Raw genomic sequence first — 25783 nt, 5'->3', positions numbered from 1 at the left:
ACTATCTACCAGATGGTTCCCAATGAAGAGATTCAGTATACTGGAATTGTCCAGCTACTTCTGTATTTTCAATGAACATGGATTGGAATTATTGCAAAGGATGATGATCAAGGGACAGATTTAATCCAAACATTGACTCCAACGCTGGTGGTATCTGTACTGCTTTTATTGAAAGTATCCCATCTACGTTGTCTGCTCTCTATGACCTTGCAGCCTTGCTGGAATGTGTGGAGATAATATTGTCTTCTTTCAAGAAGACCAGTGTTGTTATCATAAGTGCACAGATTCACACTGTGTTTGCTTTGAGTGGGCTAATGTATATGGCAATACTGATGGGCGTGACAGTAGAAGCTATAAGTAAGGTGTGGATTATGACTGTTGAATGGTCTTTTGCATCGCACACATTTCAACAAGGACTGAACACCCAAGTCTTCCATGGTGCTTTGTCTTTCAGTCATCACTTCAGTGAGTTGGTAGAATTCCAAAAATTCCTTCAGAGCTTAAAGCCTCTTTATCCAAAAGGAGATGGTTTTATCAAAGTCTTCTGGGAGAATGCATTTAACTGTTTGTTATCAGACTTTGAGTTGGTTAAAGAGAGATGGAAAATCTGCAATGGAGATGAAGATCTAAAGAACATTCCTGGACCATATTTTGAAATGAGCATGACTGGCCAAAGCTATAACATTTACAATGCAGCCCACGCCATAGCACATGCTTTACAGGCCATGCACTCATCAAACATAAATCCAACAAAAATGAAGGGGGAGGTGATCACCACGAATTGCAACGTTGGCAGGTAATGTTTCACACCAAAATCAGTTCTTCTCGTATGGAAAAACTAGTCTCTGTGAAAATATCAATTGGATAGAGCATTTAGTTTCCTTAGATACCTGTTGTCTTCATTGAAAATGGCATTTGTTTTCCATGCTTCATGCACAACTATTTCTTCACACACAAATATCTTCTTGCTGTAACACTTACGTTTTAAAAGTCAAATTAGTTGAACTGGTTGAATGTGTTGAATAAACATCACCAACGTATATGATATAAATTCTATGTCTTGATATAAATTCCTTGGATGAGTGACTGCCCACTGCTTGAATATGATGCTATTCAAGACACGCCACTGAGTTTCTTTCCTCTTCTTCCTCCTCCACTTCTCTGTTTACAGTCATTTCTCTGGAAAATTATTTTTATTAAGAGAGAAAGAGAAAATATCTTCCCTACTTGTCTTTTTCCCTTGCATCCCAAACATCCTGACTTACAATAAGAAGTAATGCATTCATGCAGTTACTTAGCAACAGAACAGAAGTGGTTTGCTTTCATCTGTCACATTTTCTCCACTTCCCTCTCTAGCTACAATTCTGGATTCCCTTGATAGTTCTGCTCAATATTATAGCCATATTTGATCTTCTTATCTAGCAAGCTGAGAGAAACATTTTTGATTTTTATCATCCTGAATAAATATATATATATATATATTTCATTTTCAATCTTGGCCAGCTCACTGTTTCCCCCAAAGTCAAGTTTATTTATGAACAAGAGAAAAAAATCATTAAATTGGGATTGAGAATCAAATTATGGATAAGTTGCATTTTCCTAGTAGCTCAGCAATTTCATGTCTATATTCTTCAAGAATTCCTGTATCAATGCATTCAATACTTACTGGCTTCTTTTGGTTCCAAGATAAGTTAAAATATCTTCCAAATATCCCACAAGTAAAATTCCAGCAAGTCCTACCATTAATTAGGTACAAACTATATGCAGATTAGGCAAAAACTATAAATGTGGAAAAATGGTGTGTGTGTGTGTAATTTTTGAACTTTATAAATGTATATGTGTGTGTATGCATATATATATATATGGAAGATACTCGTCCACTTTCAGTATGATAGACTTCCTTTTTAAAAAACTCTTACAGTTTTATTCTTTTATGAAGAGCATCTCATTTACCAACAGTGCTGGAGAGGAAGTATATTTTAATACCAATGGAGAAATAGCAACTGGATTTGACATCATTAACTGGTTTGCTTTTCCAAACCAATCCATCATTAGAATAAAAATTGGAAAAATGGATCCCATAGTTTCACCAGACAAAGAGGTCAATATTATCAAGGAGATCATTACATGGCAAAGACAATTTAACCAGGTGAAGTTAAATTGAATGAGAAAAAGTTTTTTCCCCCATCCATCATGTTTGATTCTTGGAGACTGCCTGGAAAGATCCCTGCTGTTTTTTTAGAAGTGGTGTGCCATAACCTCCTTCCTAAGGCTGAGAGACAGTGACTATCCAAGGTCATCCCAATGGCTATGTATCTAACTGAGAATTAGAAGTCATGGTCTCCCTGCTTACACCAAACTGACTCTCAATTCAATATTATTGTGGGGAAAATCAGTTTTCAGATAAATGGGGCTGTTCGTTTGACTGTTTAATTGAAAAAATGGGTCCTAGCTTATAACTCCCATAGCCTATAGAAAATTTTATCAGAACATTCCCATCAAAACCTCTGAATCTAAAGATGCAAATGTTTCTTCTAAGACCATTGTTCTCTGTACTGTAGATAACAGAAGGGCAGGAAGTAACCTGACATTGATTATCTTATTACTTATGAATAAGTGTGCGTGTATTATTTTTCCCTTCTTTCTGAAACCCAATTTGGTCTAGTGGTTAAGGCACAATGCTAGAAAGTGGGAGACCATGAGTTCAAGACCCACCTTAACAATGAAAGCCAGATGGGTGAATTTGGGCTGGTCGCTCTCTCTCTCAATCTAACCCACTTCACAGGTTTGTTGTGGAAAAATGGTGTGTGTGTGTGTAATTTTTGAACTTTATAAATGTATATGTGTGTGTATGCATATATATATATATGGAAGATACTCGTCCACTTTCAGTATGATAGACTTCCTTTTTAAAAAACTCTTACAGTTTTATTCTTTTATGAAGAGCATCTCATTTACCAACAGTGCTGGAGAGGAAGTATATTTTAATACCAATGGAGAAATAGCAACTGGATTTGACATCATTAACTGGTTTGCTTTTCCAAACCAATCCATCATTAGAATAAAAATTGGAAAAATGGATCCCATAGTTTCACCAGACAAAGAGGTCAATATTATCAAGGAGATCATTACATGGCAAAGACAATTTAACCAGGTGAAGTTAAATTGAATGAGAAAAAGTTTTTTCCCCCATCCATCATGTTTGATTCTTGGAGACTGCCTGGAAAGATCCCTGCTGTTTTTTTAGAAGTGGTGTGCCATAACCTCCTTCCTAAGGCTGAGAGACAGTGACTATCCAAGGTCATCCCAATGGCTATGTATCTAACTGAGAATTAGAAGTCATGGTCTCCCTGCTTACACCAAACTGACTCTCAATTCAATATTATTGTGGGGAAAATCAGTTTTCAGATAAATGGGGCTGTTCGTTTGACTGTTTAATTGAAAAAATGGGTCCTAGCTTATAACTCCCATAGCCTATAGAAAATTTTATCAGAACATTCCCATCAAAACCTCTGAATCTAAAGATGCAAATGTTTCTTCTAAGACCATTGTTCTCTGTACTGTAGATAACAGAAGGGCAGGAAGTAACCTGACATTGATTATCTTATTACTTATGAATAAGTGTGCGTGTATTATTTTTCCCTTCTTTCTGAAACCCAATTTGGTCTAGTGGTTAAGGCACAATGCTAGAAAGTGGGAGACCATGAGTTCAAGACCCACCTTAACAATGAAAGCCAGATGGGTGAATTTGGGCTGGTCGCTCTCTCTCTCTCAATCTAACCCACTTCACAGGTTTGTTGTGGGAAAAATAGGAAGAGGAAGGTATATTGGATATGTTTACTGCCTTGGGTTATTTATAAAAATAATATATGTGGGATACAAATAAATAAAATTTGAGTACATCTCATTGTCTGCAGGAGTATGTCTCCTACTATTCTTTTGGAGGAAAATCCCTCCAATACATTTTGCCTAATAAATCATTGGAGTGAGCCTTGTTTGCTTTGGGTCCTGTGTTTTGATTCTACAATTATCCATTTCATCTCTCCTTCATTGTAGGTCAAACATCTTAGGAAAACATTGATCCTGATATAGAAGTTTAGATCATATTTGGGCATGTAACAATTATACAGTCTTACTCAACTGATAGGTCAAATACTATCAAATGAAATTTGATTACATCATTAAAGTCATCATCATAATAAAAAGAACTGATCAACAAGCTTGATAGTGAATTATTAAAAATAAATATAGTAGTAAAAAATTATTTTCAAAACTTAGCGGATTCTTTAAATGACATTTTTATTTCACAGTTCTTCTAAGATTGCCATGTTAAAACACATCACTATCTTTTTTTACTACTAAAAATGCTGTGTTTTAACAAAGTAAAGTGTATTAAAGAATCATGGTCTTCTAATAATTTTCATAGATGAGTAAGAATTTCTGTATCTCATACATCCTTGGATGACTTACTCCCTGGTTGACCATGGAGTCTGACATTGTGATGATTTGTGTCATAGTTCTAAATAGTCTGAATGTGTCTACAACTATTCATGGAATTACTGGAATATATTTAACTATAAGTATTCCAGAAAACTTGTATTGTGCAGTTAAATAATACACAGTCAATTAACATCTGAAGTATGAATTGATGAATATACCAATGACATTAGTACCAATGATTTCTGATAATCATCAATTCTTTTTAAGGTTGATTCAGCGGAGAATAAATGGCAGAACTAAGGCTACCGATAAATAGCATGATTAAAAGAGATACATTCTTTAAGGAATAGCCTTGTTTCTGAAGTCTGCTGCTTTTATTGATGCTACATAGCAAGTGACCCCTGGAAGATATTTTTCTAGGAAGCGAGACTAGCATGTGATAATTGCAAACTTGTAGCTTCCCCATTTTAGTTTTAGTAACAAAGAACATTTTTAATGTAATGAATATTTGTATTTTTTCTGGTTTTTTTTACTTAGAAAAACTTTTTACTTTTACTTTTTTTTTTTACTTCCACTTCCAGTTGATAGGAATTGGGAGAGGGGAATGGTGTACAAATGTAATGAATATACCAAGTGCAAAGTAATATTTATAAAATTGCTTCAAATATGATGATCCATTCACCAGTATACAATATCAACTGTTACCTCTTTCTGACTATATTTTACTAATCATATATTTATCTTACCTAAAATATTTTACCCATATTCTGATTTCTAGAATTTTTAAAATTTCTTCTGTTCTATTTACAAATCATCTAGAAATAGTAGGAGAAATCAGTACTGATAATCAGTGGAAAAATATTATATTATATTATATTTGCATAAACTCTCCCATTAAAGTATAATATATAAGGAACAATAATATGGAAATTGAAGTTAATAACAAAAATATTAAAACAGTGTTCTGGTTTGCAAACTTTCTTTTAAAATATTATTGATTGATTGACCTAAAAGAAAATACATCACATTCTTTTGCTGAACTTAATTTAAGACATACTAATTATTTGTAAACTGTTGAAATGTCTTAATTTTTAATACATAGGTCTTGCTCCTTGCAGTGTGCAGTGATAAATGCCATCCTGGATATAGCCGGAAAAAGAAAGAAGAACAGCCGTTTTGTTGCTATGATTGTATCCAATGCCCAAAAGAGAAGATATCACATGAAAAAGGTAAGAAGCAGCTGTCTTTAATCAGGGGTGGGATTTAGCCGGTTCACACCAGTTCAGGCAAACCGGATGTTAATTTTAACCTGGTTCACCAAACCGGTTGTTCCAAGGACTGTCTGACACTGCCCATCCTGCCCTGCCCCTCCCAGGAATCTCTACACAGCCCGTTTTGGATGCCAGGTAAGTGCAGGGTGTGCGTGCAGGGCGAAAAATGGGCCTACCTCCAGAGGGCCTCTGGTACCAGGGGAGGCCATTTTCGCCCTCCTGGAGGCTCCAAAAAAGCCTCTGGTTTTTTCCATTTCTATTCTAGCTGTTTAGCCAATCTCCTTGTGATATATTTGATGAACAGCAATGGCATCTACTCTGTTTTTCAGATTCGTATGATTGTTACAGTCGCCCAGAAGATCAATTTGCAAATGAAGGCAGAAATCTATGTCTTCCTAAGATCCCAAATTTTTTTTTCCATCATGAATCTTTGGGAATCGTTTTAGTTTCTTGTCTCTGTTTTTTTCTGTGATCACAGTTTTTGTGCTAGGAATCTTTATTAAATACAGAAATGTGAGTACATTGTCAAAGCTACCAATCGAGATCTCACCTATTCTCTGCTCATCTGTCTCTTCCTCTGCTTCCTTTGCCCCCTCCTATTCATTGGCCAACCACAGACTGTCACCTGCTACCTCCAACGAACGTCCTTTGGCATCATCTTCTCCATGGCTGTTTCTTTGATATTGGCAAAAACCATCACAGTGGTTGTAGCTTTCATGGCCACCAAGCCAGGAAGTAGAATGCGGAAATGGGTGGGCAAAAGATTGGCCAATTCTGTAGTTCTTTTTTGTTCTCTAATTCAAGCAATGATTTGTTCTGTCTGGTTCTATGTTGCTCCCCCATTCCCAGATTGCGACATTCATTCTTTCATTGAGGAATCTGTGATGGAATGTAATGCAGGATCTCCGGTTTTATTTTATTGTGTTCTGGACTACCTGGGATTCTTGGCTGTCATTAGTTTCCTTGTAGCTTTCCTTGCTAGGAACCTGCCCAGCACTTTCAATGAAGCTAAGTTCATCACTTTCGGCTTGCTGGTGTTTTGTACTGTCTGGATCTCTTTTGTCCCGACCTACCTGAGCACCAAAGGTAAATACATGGTGGCTGTGGAAATCTTCTCAATTTTGGCTTCCAGTGCTGGATTACTTGTTTGCATATTTTGTCCAAAATTATATATAATTATTATCAGGCCTGAACTAAATTGTAAGAAGTAACTAATAAAGAATATAAATATGTAATAAAAGGGCAAAATATATGGGCCCAAAGAAACAGTTTTAAGCAAGTTTCATTCATTTGCATAGGTTCATTCGTTTTTCCTGCTATTACAGCCACTTAGAACCTAAGAGAAGCGAGTTTAAAAATATAGTACTGTCTCAAACTGACATTTCAAGTATTGCTTCATGCTTTCTACTTTTAAGAGAAATAATTAATTTGGCTGCCTATGTAAGCTATAATTCTTGAAATGTTAGCAAATATTGCAGAAATAGAAAAATAACTTCAAATTAGGAATGAGTTAAACAATCAACTTTGGGTTAAAATCCTTGGTAGTTCATATATCTCACTGAAATCAAAGAGAAAATATCTGATTAATTTAAGGTCCTTCTATATCTAAACAATCCATCAGGATGTAGTCCAAATATGTCTGCATGTAAAAAGGGGAGCGGCCTCATCTGCACAGTTGTGGGTGCATCTTGATTTTTGAATCACCTGTGGCTACATTGATCCAATCTATTAAATGACAGAATAAAAACTCAGGTCAGTTTAATTTGTTTCTATACCCAGGAATGCAAAGTATTCCTGACATATGGGGCAATGTAATAAAGAACATCTCACATCATCACATTATTGCAAATTCAACACAGGTGTCCTAAAAAAAAAAGAAAAAAATATTCTGCATGGGCAGGTTCTTTGAGAAGTTAATGATACATTGTTGCTATTGTTGCAGGTAATAAATACATTTTCTTCCAAAGAGCCATAAAAAATGAATATTTTGGGGAGATAATTCTGAGGTCAATAATTACTTCATATTAATATGGTCTGTTTGGTTTTGTTTTTTAAAGCTAAAATGTATTTCTGAAGCTATCAGTTTAATCATATAAGGAACTCTGAAAAAAATATTAAAGTTATCTATGTAATTTGCTCAAATAATATCAAGGAATTGGTTATTTCTACTTTCTTTTTTAGAGTTTACAGGTCATTTCAAATGGGGGGGAAGGGTTGAATGAAGTGTGATGTGAAAAGACTGTATATGATATGTATATCATATCGAAATGGGAATCAGAGATTCCATTTGAAAAATCGATTCAGTAATCCCTCAAAATGGGATTTTTTTTTATGGTGCTATTGTTTTTGTTTGTTTGTTTGTTTTTGCATTTATATCCCGCCCTTCTCCAAAGACTCAGGGCGGCTTACACTATGTCAAGCAATAGTCTTCATCCATTTGTATATTATATACAAAGTCAACTTATTGCCCCCAACAATCTGGGTCCTCATTTTATCTACCTTATAAAGGATGGAAGGCTGAGTCAACCTGGGGCCTGGTGGGACTTGAACCTGCAGTAATTGCAAGCAGCTGCTGTTAATAACAGACTTCATTAGTTTGTGAGCTCCAGGCATTTGGTCTTATGCACAATATGTATTATCCTTGTTTGATGCATTAATGTTGCATAATCAGGATTGTGTCTCAACTTTTGGCTGACTTTGCATCTTTCAGAAAAATCCGAAAATGAAACTGTTGGATGGGCCCAACTGAATTCACTTTCACAAACTGAAAATGAACAGCTAGGTTAAATGTTTTCCTTCTTTTGGAACAAATGCGCAAACCCAGGATCTCAAGTCTGGTGGCATAAGGTATTTTGTTGTACTCAGAGGAGTTGCTTCTTTCAATCGTTTCAGCTGCAGCTTCCGTTAAATCCTGACAACAAAGTCATAGGCTGGGGGGTTAGGAGAATTAAGAGTCCCCGACAATGATGGCGAGCTGTGGGGATTGTGGGAGTCCCGTCACCCACCTTCCATACTGAGGGTTCCTTGAATTAGCTTTCTTGCAGACGTTTCATTACCCAAAGTAGGTAACATCGTCAGTGCTGGTCGCTGATGGTGCCTAGTTTGGGTAATGAAACGTCTACAAGAAAACAAGCAAGCTCAGAGAGCACCAAGGACCCCTCATGACAACACCCCAGCTACAAATACTCTTCTTTGTTGGCACCTCCCGTATTGGATTGTGGAAGGATGGGTGGAGTAACGGGCATTTCCAAGGATGACGCGGAGTCCACGTTGGGTGTTAAGGCGAGGGACGGAGGAAAGACTGAAAAGCCAAGCTATCTCCCCGCAGGGATTGCAATGGGGCGTTTAGCAGCCTAGGGTAAAAGGGATTTTTAAAAGGGTCGTCGCTGCGTTTAATGTTTCCAAAACGGAGGAAAAGAGGGAGCGGCCACAGGGCTAAGAGGGAGTGGTTCCGTCAGGCGCAGATCCGGAACCGAGACACCCGCGGGTTGGTACTTCCCGAACGAGGGGCGGGGATAATCGGGAATTTCTCGAGAAAACCTGCACTTTCGCTTTCTGCTGGGTTGCAATCAGCGAAAAAGGCGACAGAGTCCAGATCCTTTAAGGTAGGCAAAATTGTCTTGCGTACCGGAGCGCTTTCTTGCTTCTTTCCCACGACTACCGTTTATACTGCTTCGCCTACTGGAAAAACAAAATACTATAAGCTTGCCTTTCCGATCTCCTGTTCTGAATTTCTTGCGAACCACTTTTCCCAACTCCACCCCTTTACACAGAAGTCTCCCAAAGAAGCAAGTAACTTCTATGCCCTTTATCCACCTAACCTTGAATTTCTATTTCTCTGTTCTTGGTCAATAATCTCTTGTTCCCCTAAAAATTCTTGATGAATGTATCTTTTCTTTTATGTACGCTGAGAGGATATGCACCAAGACAAATTCCTTGTATGTCCAAACACACTTGGCCAATAAAAAATTCTATTCTATTCTATTCTATTCTATTCTATTCTATTCTATTCTATTCTATTCATATATATAGTCTTATTCTCCTAATCACATATATAGTTTTAAACATTCTGACTCCTCCTAGTGGATTAAGAAAACAGACAGAAAGGCACGCATACTTTCCAGTCAGCATTGACTTCTGACCTCTATCTGGACATGTTGGAGGCGAGAAGGCTGACTAAGTAGGGAAAGCGAGGAAGCCAATTTCCGCTCAAGATTAAGGAGAATTAAAAATGAAGTTCTGTTGCTGCTCTCAAAAGAAAGTATATATCTACCCATACCCATACATAACACATATATACACATTTATATACATACATATACACACATATACATACATAAACACATACATACATATATATATATATACACATATACACATTAATATATACATATGTATATATACACACATATACATTTTATACACACACACACACACACACACACACACACACACACATACATATGTATACATCCAATATACCCAATCAGCTTGCAACAGCTAGGCCATCAATTCAAAAAAACACCCCCCCACCAGTATTTATAGAGAAACAGCAGTTAAAATCCACACTTTGCTCACATAAGAACAAAGCCAAAAAAACTCCAGCCTGAAGATGATGAGTGAGATCTCATCGAAACGTTGCCTAAATACTTTCAATCTTACACGGGAAAAGACCTGAACATACCAAAACCTGCATATATATACATTATATATATATATATATACCTACAGCCATACATATATATATGTATAAATATTAATTACCCATTTTGAATACATAAAGGAAGGAGGAAACTTTAGAGTTTACAAGGTTGATGCTATATGGAACAAAACTGATTGAATCTGGATGTTCTGCTTCGGATACTACGGAGCCCCCTCCCAGAAGGTAACAAGGAAAACAGGTCGTGAAGTGGAAATGTAACGTCCCAGACAATATTGTGGACCCTGCTCAAGTATCACTTACATGCTACGTCCTGGATAGAAAGAAGTGAGCTGCCAATAATCTTCTCTGCCATCTTTACCACTCTCTGCACTGCCTTCCTGTCTGAAGCAGGAATACTCTATTAACTAGTTTCTCCTACTTCATTACCATATAAATTGACTATCCTTGGATGTGGCTTTTACTACGCTACTGATAAACTTCATTCTCCTTTAGAACCTGAGTGTCTGGAGGCTCCTAACCACTGTTTAAGGTAAATATCATGTCATCTTAAATTTCTAGTTATGTGCTGGCCTGCAATATATTTTAACCAAGTATTAAAGCCACATCCTAACAGTAGTCTGTATAAGAGACATTTGTGGTCAGCATATTTGTCTCAGCTGTTGCTGGCAGGTGTTAAAAAAGTGGCAAAGGCACATTCTGGCTGAAGGTCATCCAAGGCTTACAAATGTCTCTGATTCAGGGGTGAAATCTAAAAGCTTTCCCTACTGGTTCTGTGGTCATGGCTTAATTGGTGGACATGGCTTAGTGATCAGGTAACTGGGTGGGCATGGCCAATAACAATAAATAATAAAAATAATAAACAAAATACACAAAACAATAAGAGGTACCAAAAACCAACTTTCACATTTTACACACATACAACACAACTGACTCACACATAATGTAAAAGCAGCTGCACTTCACCCAAAATGGCCCCTGCAACAAGCAGGAACCTCACACAGCCAGAAAAAGCTCAAAAACCAACTTTCACACTTTACATACACACAACACAATTCAACTGACTCACACACAATGTAAAAGCAGTTGCACCTCACTCAAAATGGCCCTTGCAACAAGCGGGAACCTCACACAGCCACAAAAAGCTCAAAAACCAACTTTCACACTTTACACACACATAACACAACACAACACAACACAACACAACTGACTCACACACACACACAAAATGCCACATATAGCTTTGTGAGATTTTGTGTGTTTCTGTAGTTAGAGTGAAACACTACAGAAACACACCAAACCTCAGAAAGCTGCACAAATATTTTATTTTATTTTATTATTTTATTTTATTTTATTTATATTTTAGATAAAAGCAGCTAAATTGCTGTCTAAAAAAATAAAATAAAACTCCTTAAAAAACTCCCAATTAACTATTTTTTAAAGCTTCCCCCCCACCCCCAGTTACTTACCCATTTGGAGGCAGGCAGATTAAGTTGCTCACCAATGAGATGGATTGCAGGCAGGCAGATTCAGTTGCTAGCTGATGCAATTGATTGCAGCAGCCGAAGCAAGGCTTTGCAAGCCCGAAAGAAGCAGCAAGTAGGCAAGTAGGGAGCGGGTGATTGGGTGGGCATGGGCGGGGGGGAGGGATTTTTGCTAACTGGTCTCCGAACTACCCACCCTCATCGCTACCGGATCACCCGATCTGGTCTGAACCGGGAGCATTTCACCCCTACTCTGATTGTTAATAAGCTAATAATTAGGCAAATTTTCACTCATCTTACAATATTACTGCAATTCTCTTGGGAAAATTTTGGAAGCGGTTTGCCATTGCCTCCTTCTTAGGGCTGAGAAAAGCTGATTAGCCCAAGGTCACCCGGCTGGCTCTATACTACTAATGGGATTAAAACTCAGGGTCTCCCAGTTTCTAGCCAAATGCTTTAACCATTGCACCAAACTGGCTCTCTGAGAATTTACCCCTACCCTATATCTGGAATTTCAACACAGCCCTCAGCCTGCATTGGACTATAACATCTATATTCCAAAGTAGGCTTGTTGGAGATTATGGGAATTGCAGTCCAACAAAATCTTGAATAGCATCCTGTTAGAGAAATCAGGTCTATGGCACGTGGTTCTGTCCTCAGCCCCTACCCGGGACCACCTCTTTTCTAGATGTTTATGCAGGCAGAACCCTCAAAATCTTTGACTGGCAGTGGACACTAGGTAGATTCCTGCTGCCTAAAGAAAGTGAACAATGAGACAGAATGTCTATAGACTAGTGCTGAGCAGCCAATGCTTCCATTCCAATTGCTATCAAGAAAAGTTTCCCATCAATCAGAAGATGATGCAGTTCTTCAAGATATCCATATTGTATCAGAGATTTCTGCTGCAGATATGCTTATTGTGTAACAGATAAGCAATTTAATTGAAGTACAGCAATATTTTCAATGTTTGCTTTCTCCTTTTCCCCCTCCCCTTTAAAATTCCTGATTAATGCCTCATCTGTTTGTCGTGACTCTTCTTCATCTCATTTTGTTGGTTCAGGGACAGAAAACTTCAGTTATAAAATCCTTATTTTGCATACTTAAGTCCCTGATCAAAACCCCTTGCCTTCTCCAGATTTGGCTAACAGTCCTGCCTAAAATCTAGCAAATTCATTGCTCTCAAGAATGACTTCCAAGAGTCTAGTTAACCTCATAAATCAGAGCAAGCAAAATGGCCAGTTGTTACACTACAGTTCCCATAACTTCTGATAATTAGTGATGTTGGCATGGGTTTATGGGAATCAAACAAGCTCTGGAAGGCTACAATTCCTAGCTTTAACTTAGATTGGTGTATTAAATATTTGGAAAATGTCTTTGTCTCTTACTTTGATATGTGTAGGGAGCCACAGATATGACTATGGAGAAGCCATCTGGAAGCTGTTAAGACAACAAATGGAGAAGGAACTGCATTAAAATATATTCTAGACTTCTGGTGGAGTCATTTTTGTGATCTGTCTGGTCTGCCATATAGGATGACAATAAACAATTACGTTACAGAAAGAATATCTGGCTTGAATTTTTTGCATTTGCTGTTATCTCTTATATCAAACTATCCAAAAAAGTCATGTCATGTAGCAGGAAGTGATAGCGGCTCTATCTATTTGCACTTATTTTGAAATCTGTTCCACTAAAGAAGAGCATGAAAATATTTTCTCTCCAATCCTTCTTATGGTAGTGGGATGCTGTGTTAGCTTTTCATTGCATAGAGATAGCTAAAATGTTGTTTGTTTGTGGTTTTTATAATTTGGATGATGTTCAATCTCAGTGGCTTTAACAGAACAGAAAAAACAATTCCATTCCAGTAACGGATTCTGGGATTCTGCTGAAGAAAGCAAAGTTATAGCCAGCTTTAGCTGCAGGAAATCTTTCTCTGGATGAATTCACAAACTGAATTAAACTACAATATGGCTTGTTTAATTTGGCTTATCGTGATGCATACAGGGTCAGTAAACCCATGATTTTATAGACGTAAACTAAGATCTCAAAAGTATCTTCTTGTCCTATGATTTGATTATTCAATTATTCTCTGCTGGCTTTCTGATTGCATATATGACATAATGAACAGTGCAAATAGGGAAACATGGTTATTCCTAGTTTGTGTTATGGCCCATTGAACCTCTAGCTAATTCACAGAAGACGCAAAGTAACAATGGCTAAAAATGAAAGAATTCACTACCAGGAATTGGCCAAATGAGCCATTTTGCTTAGCTAAAATAGTCCCTGAACCATGTCAGAAAATCATTTTTTTCCAATTTAAATGACTTATAAATGATGTGGGAATATACTATTCTCTTAAAATAAAAAGGGTAATATTTTTTGTCTTCCACAGTTGGTGTGCCTTGTTTCTCCTCCATAGAACATCAATTATGGATCGATGTGGCCTTCTCACATCCTTTAAAGTGCCAGGTAAACTGAGTATCTGATTGCAGGTTAAGGTTGAGTAAAATGTCAAGTTGCATATGACTTAAAAAGGAAGCTATGAACTTATGATTCTTAATTCTATAGCTTTGCGGATCATTTGTATACTCTGCCCTTAAAGAGTATCTGGAAGCTTCAGGTGGTGCAAAATGCAACAAGATAGATAGCTTTGTGTGCTCTAAGACTTGCATAAATTACACCTCTGCTCTGTGAGCTTCCTTTGGTTGCCAGTTTGCTTCCTGATACAATTCAAGATGCTAATTACAGATCGTCCTTGACTTGAGCCCAAAATTTCTGTTGTTGAGGCGTTTGTTAAGTGAGTTTTGCCCCATTTTACGAACTTCCGTGCCACAGTTGTTAAGTGAATTACTGCAGTTGATAAGTTAGTAACACAGTTGTTAAGTGAATCTGGCTTCCCCATTAACTTTACTTGTCCAAAGGTCGAAAAAAGGGGATCACATGACCCCGGGAACACTGCAACCGTCATTAATGTGAACTAGTTGTCAAACATCTGAATTCTGATCACGTGACCATAAGGTTGCTTCAAAGGTCATAACTAAAAAAAGGTCATGAGCCACTTTTTCAGTGCTGTTATAACTTTGAACAGTCACTAAATGAAAGTCGAGGACTACCTTTATAACTTTTCAAATCTTACATGGCACAGGATCAGGTTATTTGAGGGACCAACTCTCCCCAACTCCAGAAATGGCATGCTGTGGGTTCAGTCAGCCAATGAACTTTGTTTAGCAATGAAGGCCAAATATGTTTTTTTAGGCTCTGGCTTCACTATGCATATTTTCCAATGAGATAGACTGAGACAGGAAAATTGTTTAATGAAAATTTATCGGAGTATTCAGACAGAGAGGATTCCTCTCATTCAAAAAGGGGGAACCCTGATCCTTATCTTACATTCCATTTTATAGTTAACACAACAAAGACAATGCAAGAGGAAAAGTTGATCGGACAGGATAAAAGTAACTTCTCCTACATATGGTCAACATGTTACATGTATGTCCATTTAAATGAGATCTGGTATCAGAAGAGGCATAAAATTTAAGATGTTAGCAAAAAGTTGTGTCAGTTTTGGAAGGCAATTTTTTTTTTTTGCTTAACTGCCACATATTTTAGCTAGGGAAGTTGGGAGGGGGTTATTGTTGGAGCGGGTAGAAAGTTAGTCATAACAACATTCCGTATTCAAGGACATCCTGTGTCTGATGGAGACTGCCTGAAGATTGTATCCAATTGAGTGTGAAGAGTTGATTGGACAATGTGATGAACTTGTGGGTGTGGGGCAGGGCTGTGAACTGTCAACTGGGTGAGGAAAAACCTGGAAGCTTTCAGATTTTCCCAGCTGTGCCAACACGACATCTCTAATAAATTGGAACTTTGAGGAACCTCAAGCCTCAGAGCTTTATTTCGTTGGGGGTGTTTCTTGGAACCCTGACAGATTGTTTGGAGTTCACGAAGAGACAAACCAGACGCCAGCCAATTAGCAGCTAACAAACTTTTTCTCCAGGAGATAATCTCCAGCCCTCCCTTCTATAGTTTATCTTTTCAGTTTAGGAATGTTAGAAACTATCAGTCAATCCATATAGCAACAGGGTAAAAACTTCTCCTACATTCCAGCCTGTAATGAGCCTTCACGCCATTTTAAAAGAGAGAAAAATAAGTTAAATTAAAATACAAAGTAACTATATTAGTTAACAAATTAAAAAGTCCATGTTAGGTCTCCCTCAGCCGGATAGCAATAGCAACAGGAAGAGAGCCTTTCTATTGGGGCATCCACCCTTTGGAACAACTTTTCCCTGAGGTGAAGCTAGTCCCATCCTGCAGGCCCCTCAAAAAAAGCCCCTTAAAACCTGTATATGCATCTAGCTTGTGAATCTTATGCAATTGTAGAGCCCCTTAAATGGTTGCATTGTATAGATGGTAAATTTAGAAGTGCTCCCACTGCATAGTTTTTGCTGTTTTTAATTGGTTTTGATCATTGGATTTTGTGATTGTTCGTTTTTAATTATGTACGCTGCCCAGGGCAGGGGTGAAATACAGCAGGTTCTGGCAGGTTCTGGAAAACCAGTAGTGGAAATTTTGATTAGTTCAGAGAACCGGCAGATATCACCTTTGGCTGGCCCCAGAGTGGGGTGGGAAGGATTTTACAATGTTCTTCCCCTGCCACACCCACCAAGCCATGCCTACAGAACTGATAATAAAAAAAATTCGGATTTCACCCCTGGCCCAGGGTCACACATGTGAGATGGGTGGCCATATAAATCCCATACATTAATAATGATTTGGGGGTTACAGATCTTGGGGTAGGGGCATAACACCTACAAAAGATATCTTGCCAGCACTTTCAACAGTTAACTCTTAGCATCGGTTTTTCTGCTATGGGCAAGGCCAGATAGTGAGTTAACTATCTTCTTTTTGTTATTTTCCACATCCCAGTGCCTTTGAAAAGCATTTCTGTGGATGTCATTATACGAGGTTTCGTGGCTGACGTAGTATCAGAACTTCAGTACCAGAATGAGGAAAAGAATCCAGTGGAGGCCACCTTTGTCTTCCCTCTGGATGATGAAGCCGCAGTCTATGCCTTTGAAGGTCTGATCTGTGGCACACGGATTGAGGCCCAGATCCGAGAGAAGAAGCAGGTACAGAAGACTAAAACATTTCAGAATACAAGGATATAATTTTGGGAAGACATAAGAGGTTATATCGCTGCATCCAGATTGTATCTATACGTCACAATCAGCTATGCTAAACAGGCTTAAATACATTTCCTTCAGCTTTGATATATTTTCTTGACAAAGTTTGTTCCTCTGTTATAATGAAAGGTAAGGGGTGGTAGGAATAGTGTAACTTCCCACACAAGTGACTGTGTTTTTCATTTGAAAGGTTACTAAATTCCATGTCTGATAACTAGGTGCATGTAATCTTGATAAGACTTTGAAAGGGGCCGGTTTAGCTCTGCCTGGTAAGGCCTGTTATTAAGAACACAAAGCCTGCAATTACTGCAGGTTTGAGCCCGGCCCAAGGTTGACTCAGCCTTCCATCCTTTATAAGGTAGGTAAAATGAGGACCCAGATTGTTGGGGGGGCAATAAGTTGACTTTGTAAATATATACAAATAGAATGAGACTATTGCCCTATACATTGTAAGCCGCCCTGAGTCTTCGGAGAAGGGCGGGGTATAAATGTAAACAAAAAAAAAGAAAAAAAAGAAAGTGAATTGCCACTTCTGGCTGGGATTTTTTTAAAACCTCAAGTCCCAGAGACACTTTATTTGTGACCACTTTAATCAGTGATCTTGTCCTGTTCTTGCTTCTTTCTCCCTCTTCTTCAACATAGGCAGAGCAAGAATACGAAGATGCCCTGAGCGAAGGCCGCCAGGCTTTCCTGCTTGAGAGAGAAAAAAATACCAGTGACATTTTCATGTGTAACCTGGGCAATCTTCCTCCTGGTGGGGAAGCCACACTGAAACTGCGCTATGTTCAAGCACTACCAGTGGAACCAGATGATGCCGTCCGTTTTGTCCTGCCAGCTGTCTTGAACCCCCGCTATGTTCCTGCAGGTAACTAACTATATTCCCAAGGCCAGCATGGAGCCCCCAAAGCAAAGCCTTCAGTGGGTTCCTTTCCTGCCATTGATCCTTTCCATTTAATTTTACCATTTTCTTTATTTTTACTGATGGATACAGCTCAAAATGGCGTGCAGTTACTAGATCAGGCTTCAGATGAGTAGAAGGAGGTGCAAAGAACTTGGAGACCTTTAGCTATCACATCCCATTATTTTCCTTTCCAAATTAAAAAATACTAATATAAAGCGTTTTTCTTCCCTTCCTATTTTCTTCTCACACCATCTTCATGAAGTAGGCTGGATTTGCAGGCTGGGGGAGTAGGACATGATTACATGTCCTCCAATTTGAGCAGGATTCCTTATGGCTTCATGGACATCTTTTCTTGGCAGGAGTGATTTACCATTGTTCTTTTCTGTAGTAGTCAAGTAGTAATCATATCCCTCCCTGCGTAGCTTTGAAATCCAAGCAAAGCATCTGCTGGAATCGAAAATCGGAGTGAAGATTGTGGCCATACAGGGCTCTGAACTTTAACAGTCTTGGTCCAACCTAATAATCCCAGCATCACTGTGCCATTTTCCTGTTTCGGGTGGTGTCCTGCTGCCCCAGATTCTAGGAATCCTCCAGAAACCTCTACACTTTCTATAGGCAGATGTGTTTCTCACATGTGTTTTCTGTTAGCAGGCTCAGAAGGGAGCACTGTTTTCCAGCAGATACCACGAGTGTCCAAAGAAGCTCTGCCTTACACCCTCAGCCTCAGTGCCAAGGTGGAGTCCCAGTATGGCATCAACCGGGTGGACTCAAAATGCAGTCTTATACAAAATATGTCAGAGGATCGCACTGCTGCCCAGGTAAGGCTGCTCGGGATCTAAAAATTTGGATTGGGAGAAACTTTGGGTAAAAAGTATTTTTCCAGCACCTGCACATTTCATACACCACATCAATAGTCCCCATGAACCCAACAACCAAATGAAATACAGGATTGTTCACTCCATTTGAATTGGCTTTTAGAAGAAAAAAACAAAAATAGGATGTGGGATTAAGACTGATGCTGAAAAACAGTGGTGATGCTGCCCCAATAGAGGGCTCTAAATGCATAGGAGCTGCCAGATGTAGTTCCTTTTAGAACTGCTGAAAAAATTTGGTCTGCTGTGAAGTAATAGCTACAGGTAATGCTAACAACAGTTCATTTATTTAATGATGATCTAGAGTTACGATAGCCTAGGAAAGGATGCTTTACAGCAGGGGTGTCAAACTTGAATTCATTGAGGGCTGCATCAGGGTTGTGTTTGACCTCGGGGGTCCAGAGTGGGCGTGGCCAGCTTGATGTCACTCATGTCAGGGGCACCTGTGGTGGTCCATACGCTCTGCCAGAGAAAATGGACTCCCCAGCTGCGATGGCCTTCTGCAAACCTCTGCCAGCAAAAACAGAGCTCAGGACTGCCGCAGAAGCACCGAAGGCCAGTCCTTCACTGTTTCTAGGGCAGCACTGTGGGCGAGATCTAAGCACCCCATGGGCCTTGAATTTGATAGCCCTGCTTTACAGCCATAAAGCGTCTCTGCCATTACAAAACCCAACAGCCATGTGATCAGTCATGTGGGTGCTTGGCAACCTGACTACACTTGCAACCAGTTGCCAAGTGCCTCTCAATTATGTAATTGTCATTGACAATCTTCTCTGCTGGCTTTCTGAGAAAATCAGTAGTTGCAAGCTACTGCATCTGCTGAAAGGACTCCCTCTGGTCTATAGATGCTGACTGAAAGTTCTGCATTCTTGCACCCAATTGAAAAATTTCCCTTTCGTGCATTGAGGGGAGCTGAATTCTAGCAGACAGTTCTTTCAGCCAGCCCCCAGAGACAAGAGGGTACCAAAATCTAAGCAGAGAGACTGGGTGGTAAGGCAAGGAGTATGGGGTGCCTGATGGATGGGATAGGCCCAACGCAGGCCTTGCACAAAGGTCTCTTTGTTCAGGGGCTGAAAATCCTTCTTGGAGTTTGGCAGAGAAGACTTTCAGTTCCTGAACAGAGAAACAGTTCGATAAGGAAAGGAGTGAAGAGGGCCTCGGGCAGGTCCAGCATAAATTGCATGCAAGTGTCTCTCTCTGCTGGAATTGTAGCTATCAAGCAAAGCAGTCATATGGGGGTCTTGCTCAATGACTGAGATTATGTGATAATTGTGGTTGTAAGTCAAGGGTTACTTGTATATGGCTTTCCAAATAATTATTTGTACATAAATCATGCATATTATTTATGTAGAAATAATGAGCAAATCCCATACTCACTTGCCCTGATGATAATATTTAGGGCTCCAAGGGCTGACTGTGCTGGCCAAAAGATTCCCAGTTGCCTATTCCCCAATCAGGTAGTCTTCGGATATGTTATGCTATCAGTTCCATAATTCCCAGAAAGCATAGCTTATGCAAATGAGAGGATACCAGGTTGTATATAGAATAGCTCAGGCTGTTAGAAGCCTGTTATTAGAACACAGCAGCCTGCAATTACTGCAGGTTCAAGCCCGGCCCAAGGTTGACTCAGCCTTCCATCCTTTATAAGGTAGGTAAAATGAGGACCCAGATTGTTGGGGGGGCAATAAGTTGACTTTGTAAATATACAAATAGAATGAGACTATTGCCTTATACACTGTAAGCCGCCCTGAGTCTTCGGAGAAGGGCGGGATATAAATGTAAATTAAAAAAAAAATATGGCCATTCTCACAAAGGGTAGATGATCTTGCAAGCTAAACAGATTTTCTGAAAGTCCTCTCAGAGTGGGCAAAATAGCTAGGTATCTGGATGAACTGCTCCTATCAGTGCTCCTATCAGCGCTATCAAAGTTAAAAGGGATCTTCCCTTAATGGAAGACTTAAGGCAAGGCAGTATTTACATAACAAAATCTTAAGCAACTTCCTTGTCTTAGCTACTTAACATAGTATTTGGTATAAGAATTCATGGCCTGGCGTCTACTACAATGTTAGAACTACAACCTGCAAGCACTTTGATTTCACTTATCTTCCCAAAGGTGTCCCTGGCTGAAGGGCACCAATTTGACCGTGATGTGGAATTGCTGATATATTATGAAGATGTGCACAAGACCAGTGCCATTTTAGAGACTGGGAAATCTGGAGCTGCCCCAGGTGAGCAAAGTTGAAGGCAGAGGTGGGAATGTATGCCTCCGCAGTCCCTCTTACTAGGCCTACCAGTGAAGGATGCTGAGATATACAACTCAGCAACATATGGAGGAACACAGGTTCTTTTTCTTTGGCATAAGCTATCATGTGGCTGAAGTGGAAGTCTCCTCCTCCTTCTCCTCCTTGTGCCATATCCATCATTAGACACTGGCGATCATGTTGGCAATCCTGTTTTTATCAACAGCCACATGAAAAAATGCTGTTTAATTTTGTCCAAACCAGTCCCTTGGGTTTTGAAGCCATGATGTTCTTCTGCCTGGACCTCATTTGAAAACATCTATTGACTGCTTTCTTCCTGCAATTATAGGTTCACTGATGGGAGACCCAGCCCTCCTGCTAAGCCTGTACCCAAACATTCCAGCTGCCAAAGCAGATCAGGGTGTTCTTGGAGAGTTTATCTTCCTGCTGGATCGCTCTGGCAGCATGGGTAGCACCATGGGTAACAGTTTTGGCTCACAGTCACGCATCGAGAGTGCTAAGGTACTTTAAAGGGGGATGAATGGGTGAATCAGTTGGATTGTTGAAGATGGAGAATGAAAAGTGGTTTAGGATAGTGGTTCTCGACCTGTGGTCCATGGACCCCTGTGGGGCTGCTATGTCATCACAGGGGGTCCCAGAAGGCTTGAAGAAATACCATGATTTAAATCATGAGTTAAGTCTTGTGGGGGGGTCCATAGACATGGTTTATGGCCACAAAAGTTATTTAAACAGAGTCTGTGGTGAAGAAAAGACTGGTCTACGATATTTATAGGCTACATGTACTGCCTGTGTAGAATTTCCTCAAATCTTTCAAGGTGTTTAAGCTGCTGTACATGGTCCTTTCCCTCTGGCATGTAAAAACAACTCAATGAAATACAGTGGATTAGTGTCTAGGATAGGTCACAAAGTAGCCCAACATTTAACCTATGTCCAAACACAACAGTTGACCTTGCAAAGGAAGGACCTCAGAAAAGTAGAGGAGATAAATATGGAAAGTGCCATTTTAAATCTGAAAGGATGTGCTAGAATATCTAAAATGACTCCAGATGTTTTTCTCCTCCTGTTCCATTTCAGGAGACCTTGATTTTCTTGCTAAAGAGTCTCCCTCTGGGATGTTATTTCAACATCTATGGCTTTGGCTCTACTTATGATTCATTTTACCCGTAAGTATTAAAAGATGCCTTTTGTCCCTCTTTTTATTTCTTGGTTTCTCCAGCTCCTATTTGTTATATAAAATATATTTTGATAATTCACTGTTAAAAGAAATACTTGGTTAAATAGAAGAAACTCCAAAGTCCTTAAATTAGGAGTAGAAGAAAAAAATTACACAGTGATGTGTCTGGCATGTACCACTTCCTTGAAATCCATTTTCTTAACTTGAAAATCGTCTGAGAGCTTTACCATGAGATTTTGGGATTGTAGTGTCCCACTTCACTTTTGAGAGCCTGCACTTCAAAAAGAAATAATGCCAGCACAAAAACTAAATTTTACTGACATAAAGGAACATTAAGTAAGCATAGTTTAATTTCTCCCAATGTTTGCTCCTTTATCATGAATTATCATGAAAATTATAATTGGGTGAAAGTTCATGAACTTGAGACCTCCTATTGGGTCCTAAGGAGGTATTCTCTTGTTTTCTTTGGTCTTCTCAATAGACATATAGTGCCGTTGGGTTCTCTATACTTCTTACCATATTAAGGATGATAAATTAGGAAGAATGGCTTTGACCTGTGTGGTTGTACTTTAAGGCTATGAAAAGTGAGATGAAGAAAAGTAGATTGTTGTGGATATGGGGGATATATAAAAGGTTGTTTGAGAGAACTTGGTTTAGCTTAGTAATAGCTTTCACTCTCTGGCACCCTTCACAGGCAGAGTGTTAAGTACACCCAGGAGACTATGGATACATCTGTCCAACGTGTGAAGGAGTTGCGTTGTGACTTGGGAGGAACAGAGATTATAAAACCCCTGAAGGCTGTTTACAGCCAGCCATGCTTTGAAGGACATCCTCGACAGGTATTCAATTCTAATAAGATCTTTCTTTTTAGATAGAATCAGGATTTATGTATGAGCACAAAAAGATCTATAGAAAAGCACATAATAATGCCCATAAGGACTCTTAGAAGGAAGCTTTACTTTTATTATATCCTGTAAGTTTTGCAAACATAGTCATGTTAGTCCCTTTTGATTTAGATTTAGATGAGACCAATTCACATTTTCTAACATACAATTGAGACCTTTTATCCACAATTAAATGTTCACTCTACATAAAGCAATTCTATTCTACAAGACCTTCATTTAGATCTATTACATCCTTCTCTTGTTCTTAATTTCACAGGTACATTTCTGTTTTCCTTCCATTTATTCCATTAATCTGCATTCTCTACATTTAATACTCTTACAGTCTTCCAAATGTAATGATTATCACCTGGTGGGTCCATAAATATTGACCTCCCACAGCCCATCATGGCATTAGATCATTAAAATCTTCACATGCCACTTTTAGTAAGATAGAGAAAATACTGGTCAGGGGTCTCCAACCCACAGGCGGCGGCCCACTACCAGGCCATGGCTTATTCAGAATCAGGCTGCATGAGAAATCAGCTGGTGAGTGCAAGTAGATCCATTTGCACGAGCAGCACCACAAAGACGTCTCTTTTGCATAAATATAGCTGTGCGCATGTGCACCCACCACTCACGTGGCCCAGTGTCCCTCCCCGCCTCCCCCCACCCCACTGGGCCGCCAAGCCACCTGCTCCTGATGCTCCAAAAGCAGAACTGTGAAAGCAGAGGCTGAGTGGGACGAGAGTGCCTTGCTCAGCTTTCCTGAATGAGTGAGCTGCCTGTGCACTGACCTGCTTTTGGAGAATTGGGCAACCTCGGTGAGTCTGAAGAAGCACAAGACCGTGTCCCCAAAGGCTTCTCTTCTTCATGCCAAATGGATGAAAGGCTTTAGAGGAACAATCTCACACAGATTCAGGCCTTCTGACCCTTTGCAAAAGCTTTTGGTGCAGAAAAGCATGAAGGAGCACGAAACCACACCCCAAAGACTTCTCATCTCTCTTGCATGAGTGAAGCTGTGCACGTGCACACACACCAGCCCACCACTCATGCAGCCCAGTTCCCATCTTCTCCACCTTCAGCTGAGCTGCAGAAGTTGAGGACCACTGAACTAGGTTACCAGTCTCAGTTATACCAATATTCTATGCAGCATTCTTTATTAATGGTAAATATTGATCAGTTTGGACATATTTTGGTCAATATGCCACCAAGAAAACCAAGACAAATTTTCCAAATTTTCTTGTGCTATTTTTATCAGGCTAAAATTTCTAATCTAGAGACTCCTTCACAAGCCAACATACTGTTACTCAGACCTCATCAACATTGGTAGAACAAAAACAGTAATTATACACAGAGCGAGCAGGTCACCATATCTAGAGCTAAGCCATTTTGTGGAATGTTGAGATTGTTAAGCAAATCTTTGGCTTCGTTTCAGTCCTGTTGTCTCTTTGACAAACCATAGGAAGTTCAAATTAAATTTCTTCTTGCCTGCTTCCAATCTTCTCCTCCCTACTCTTTACAATTTTCACTTCATGTTGCTCTCTGTCGCCATAGATCTTTGTGTTCACTGATGGAGAAGTGTCCAATACAGATGAGGTCATTGCTGAAGTTCAACGCTACAGTCACTTCCACAGGTAAGAAAAGATAAAGGTTTCCCTGTAAGTCGTGTCCGATTCTAGTGCACAGTGCTCACAGAATAGGTAAGAAGAGAGGATGAAATTATTTTCTTGATGTTCTTGTCACTTGGTTTCCATCTGCCTTCTTCCTTCCTCACCAAACAGGTGCTTCTCCTTTGGCATTGGGGAAGGGGCTTCAACGGCTCTGGTCAAAGGCATTGCTCGAGCTGCTGGAGGCAGTGCTGAATTCATCAGTGGCAAAGAACGCATGCAGGCCAAGGTGAGGTCTCTTCCTCTTAATGAGTTTTGGCTTTGCTGCATGTCATTGATATATAGTTCCAGGATTTAGCATCTTTTAGGCTGCCTAAAACTTTTTTTGTGCTAACAGGAACTAATGTGAAAACCCATTGTTTATTTTGGTTTATAATACACGTTCTACATGAGGCACAATTATAGGAACATATTTTGGGGAAGCAGGCAAAGGTCCTTGTCTCCTTGTTATTTGGAAGCTTGGGGATTAATAATAAAGTTATTACAGGTAGTTTTCAACTTATAAATTTAGTGACCGTTCAAAATCACAATGGCACTGAAAAAAGTGATGTATGACCATTTTTCACACATGTGATCATTGCAATATCCCGTGGTCTTCTGATCAAAATTTGGGTGCTTGGCAATTGGTTCATGTTTGTGACAGTTGCACTGTCCTAGGGTTATGTGATAACTTTTTGCAATCTTCTCACAAGCAAAGTCAATGGGAAAGCTAGATTTGTTTAAGAACCATGTTATTAACTTAGCAATTGCAGTTATTGTCTTAACAGCTGTGGCAAAAAGGTTGTAAAATGGGGCAAAGTCACTTAACAATTATCTTGCTTAGTAGAAGACATTTTGGGCTCAATTGTGATTACTTGTATGATTCACACCCTGGTCAGCAGTTCTTTACTTACCTATCATCGGGAAGGAGATATAGAAGCATAGCCAGCTGAATAGGCTGAAAAATAGCTTTTATCCGTGGTCTGTCAGACTTCTTTTTTTTTTTTTTT

General features: G+C 39.3%; 1 protein-coding gene and 1 pseudogene across 6 annotated transcripts in view; both read left to right on the top strand.

Moving 5' to 3' along the window:
• The first annotated feature begins 371 nt into the window (after positions 1-371).
• On the top strand, positions 372-7660 carry LOC131198149 (vomeronasal type-2 receptor 26-like; annotated as a pseudogene).
• A 1364-nt stretch (positions 7661-9024) lies between these two features.
• The window catches only part of LOC131197169 (von Willebrand factor A domain-containing protein 5A-like), a 35020-nt gene continuing 18261 nt past the window's right edge, over positions 9025-25783 (top strand). The window contains exons 1-12 of one of the 6 annotated variants that reach the window (XM_058180887.1): positions 9025-9316; positions 10867-10903; positions 14245-14321; positions 16779-16981; positions 17678-17900; positions 18585-18754; positions 20922-21036; positions 21398-21570; positions 22144-22232; positions 22938-23082; positions 24682-24761; positions 24909-25023. In XM_058180887.1, the coding sequence (XP_058036870.1) occupies positions 14282-14321; positions 16779-16981; positions 17678-17900; positions 18585-18754; positions 20922-21036; positions 21398-21570; positions 22144-22232; positions 22938-23082; positions 24682-24761; positions 24909-25023 (1353 nt within the window). In that variant the 5' untranslated portion in view covers positions 9025-9316; positions 10867-10903; positions 14245-14281. The remainder of the gene's footprint in view (positions 9317-10866; positions 10904-14244; positions 14322-16778; positions 16982-17677; positions 17901-18584; positions 18755-20921; positions 21037-21397; positions 21571-22143; positions 22233-22937; positions 23083-24681; positions 24762-24908; positions 25024-25783) is intronic. The other 5 variants (XM_058180886.1, XM_058180884.1, XM_058180890.1 and 2 more) reach the window with 5 other exon arrangements.

This window comes from Ahaetulla prasina, chromosome 4, assembly GCF_028640845.1.
Source record: "Ahaetulla prasina isolate Xishuangbanna chromosome 4, ASM2864084v1, whole genome shotgun sequence".
In the NCBI taxonomy this organism is placed as follows: Eukaryota; Metazoa; Chordata; class Lepidosauria; order Squamata; family Colubridae; genus Ahaetulla; species Ahaetulla prasina.
The sequence above is the reverse complement of the archived record's forward strand: the minus strand, read 5'-3'. Positions and strand labels throughout refer to the sequence as shown.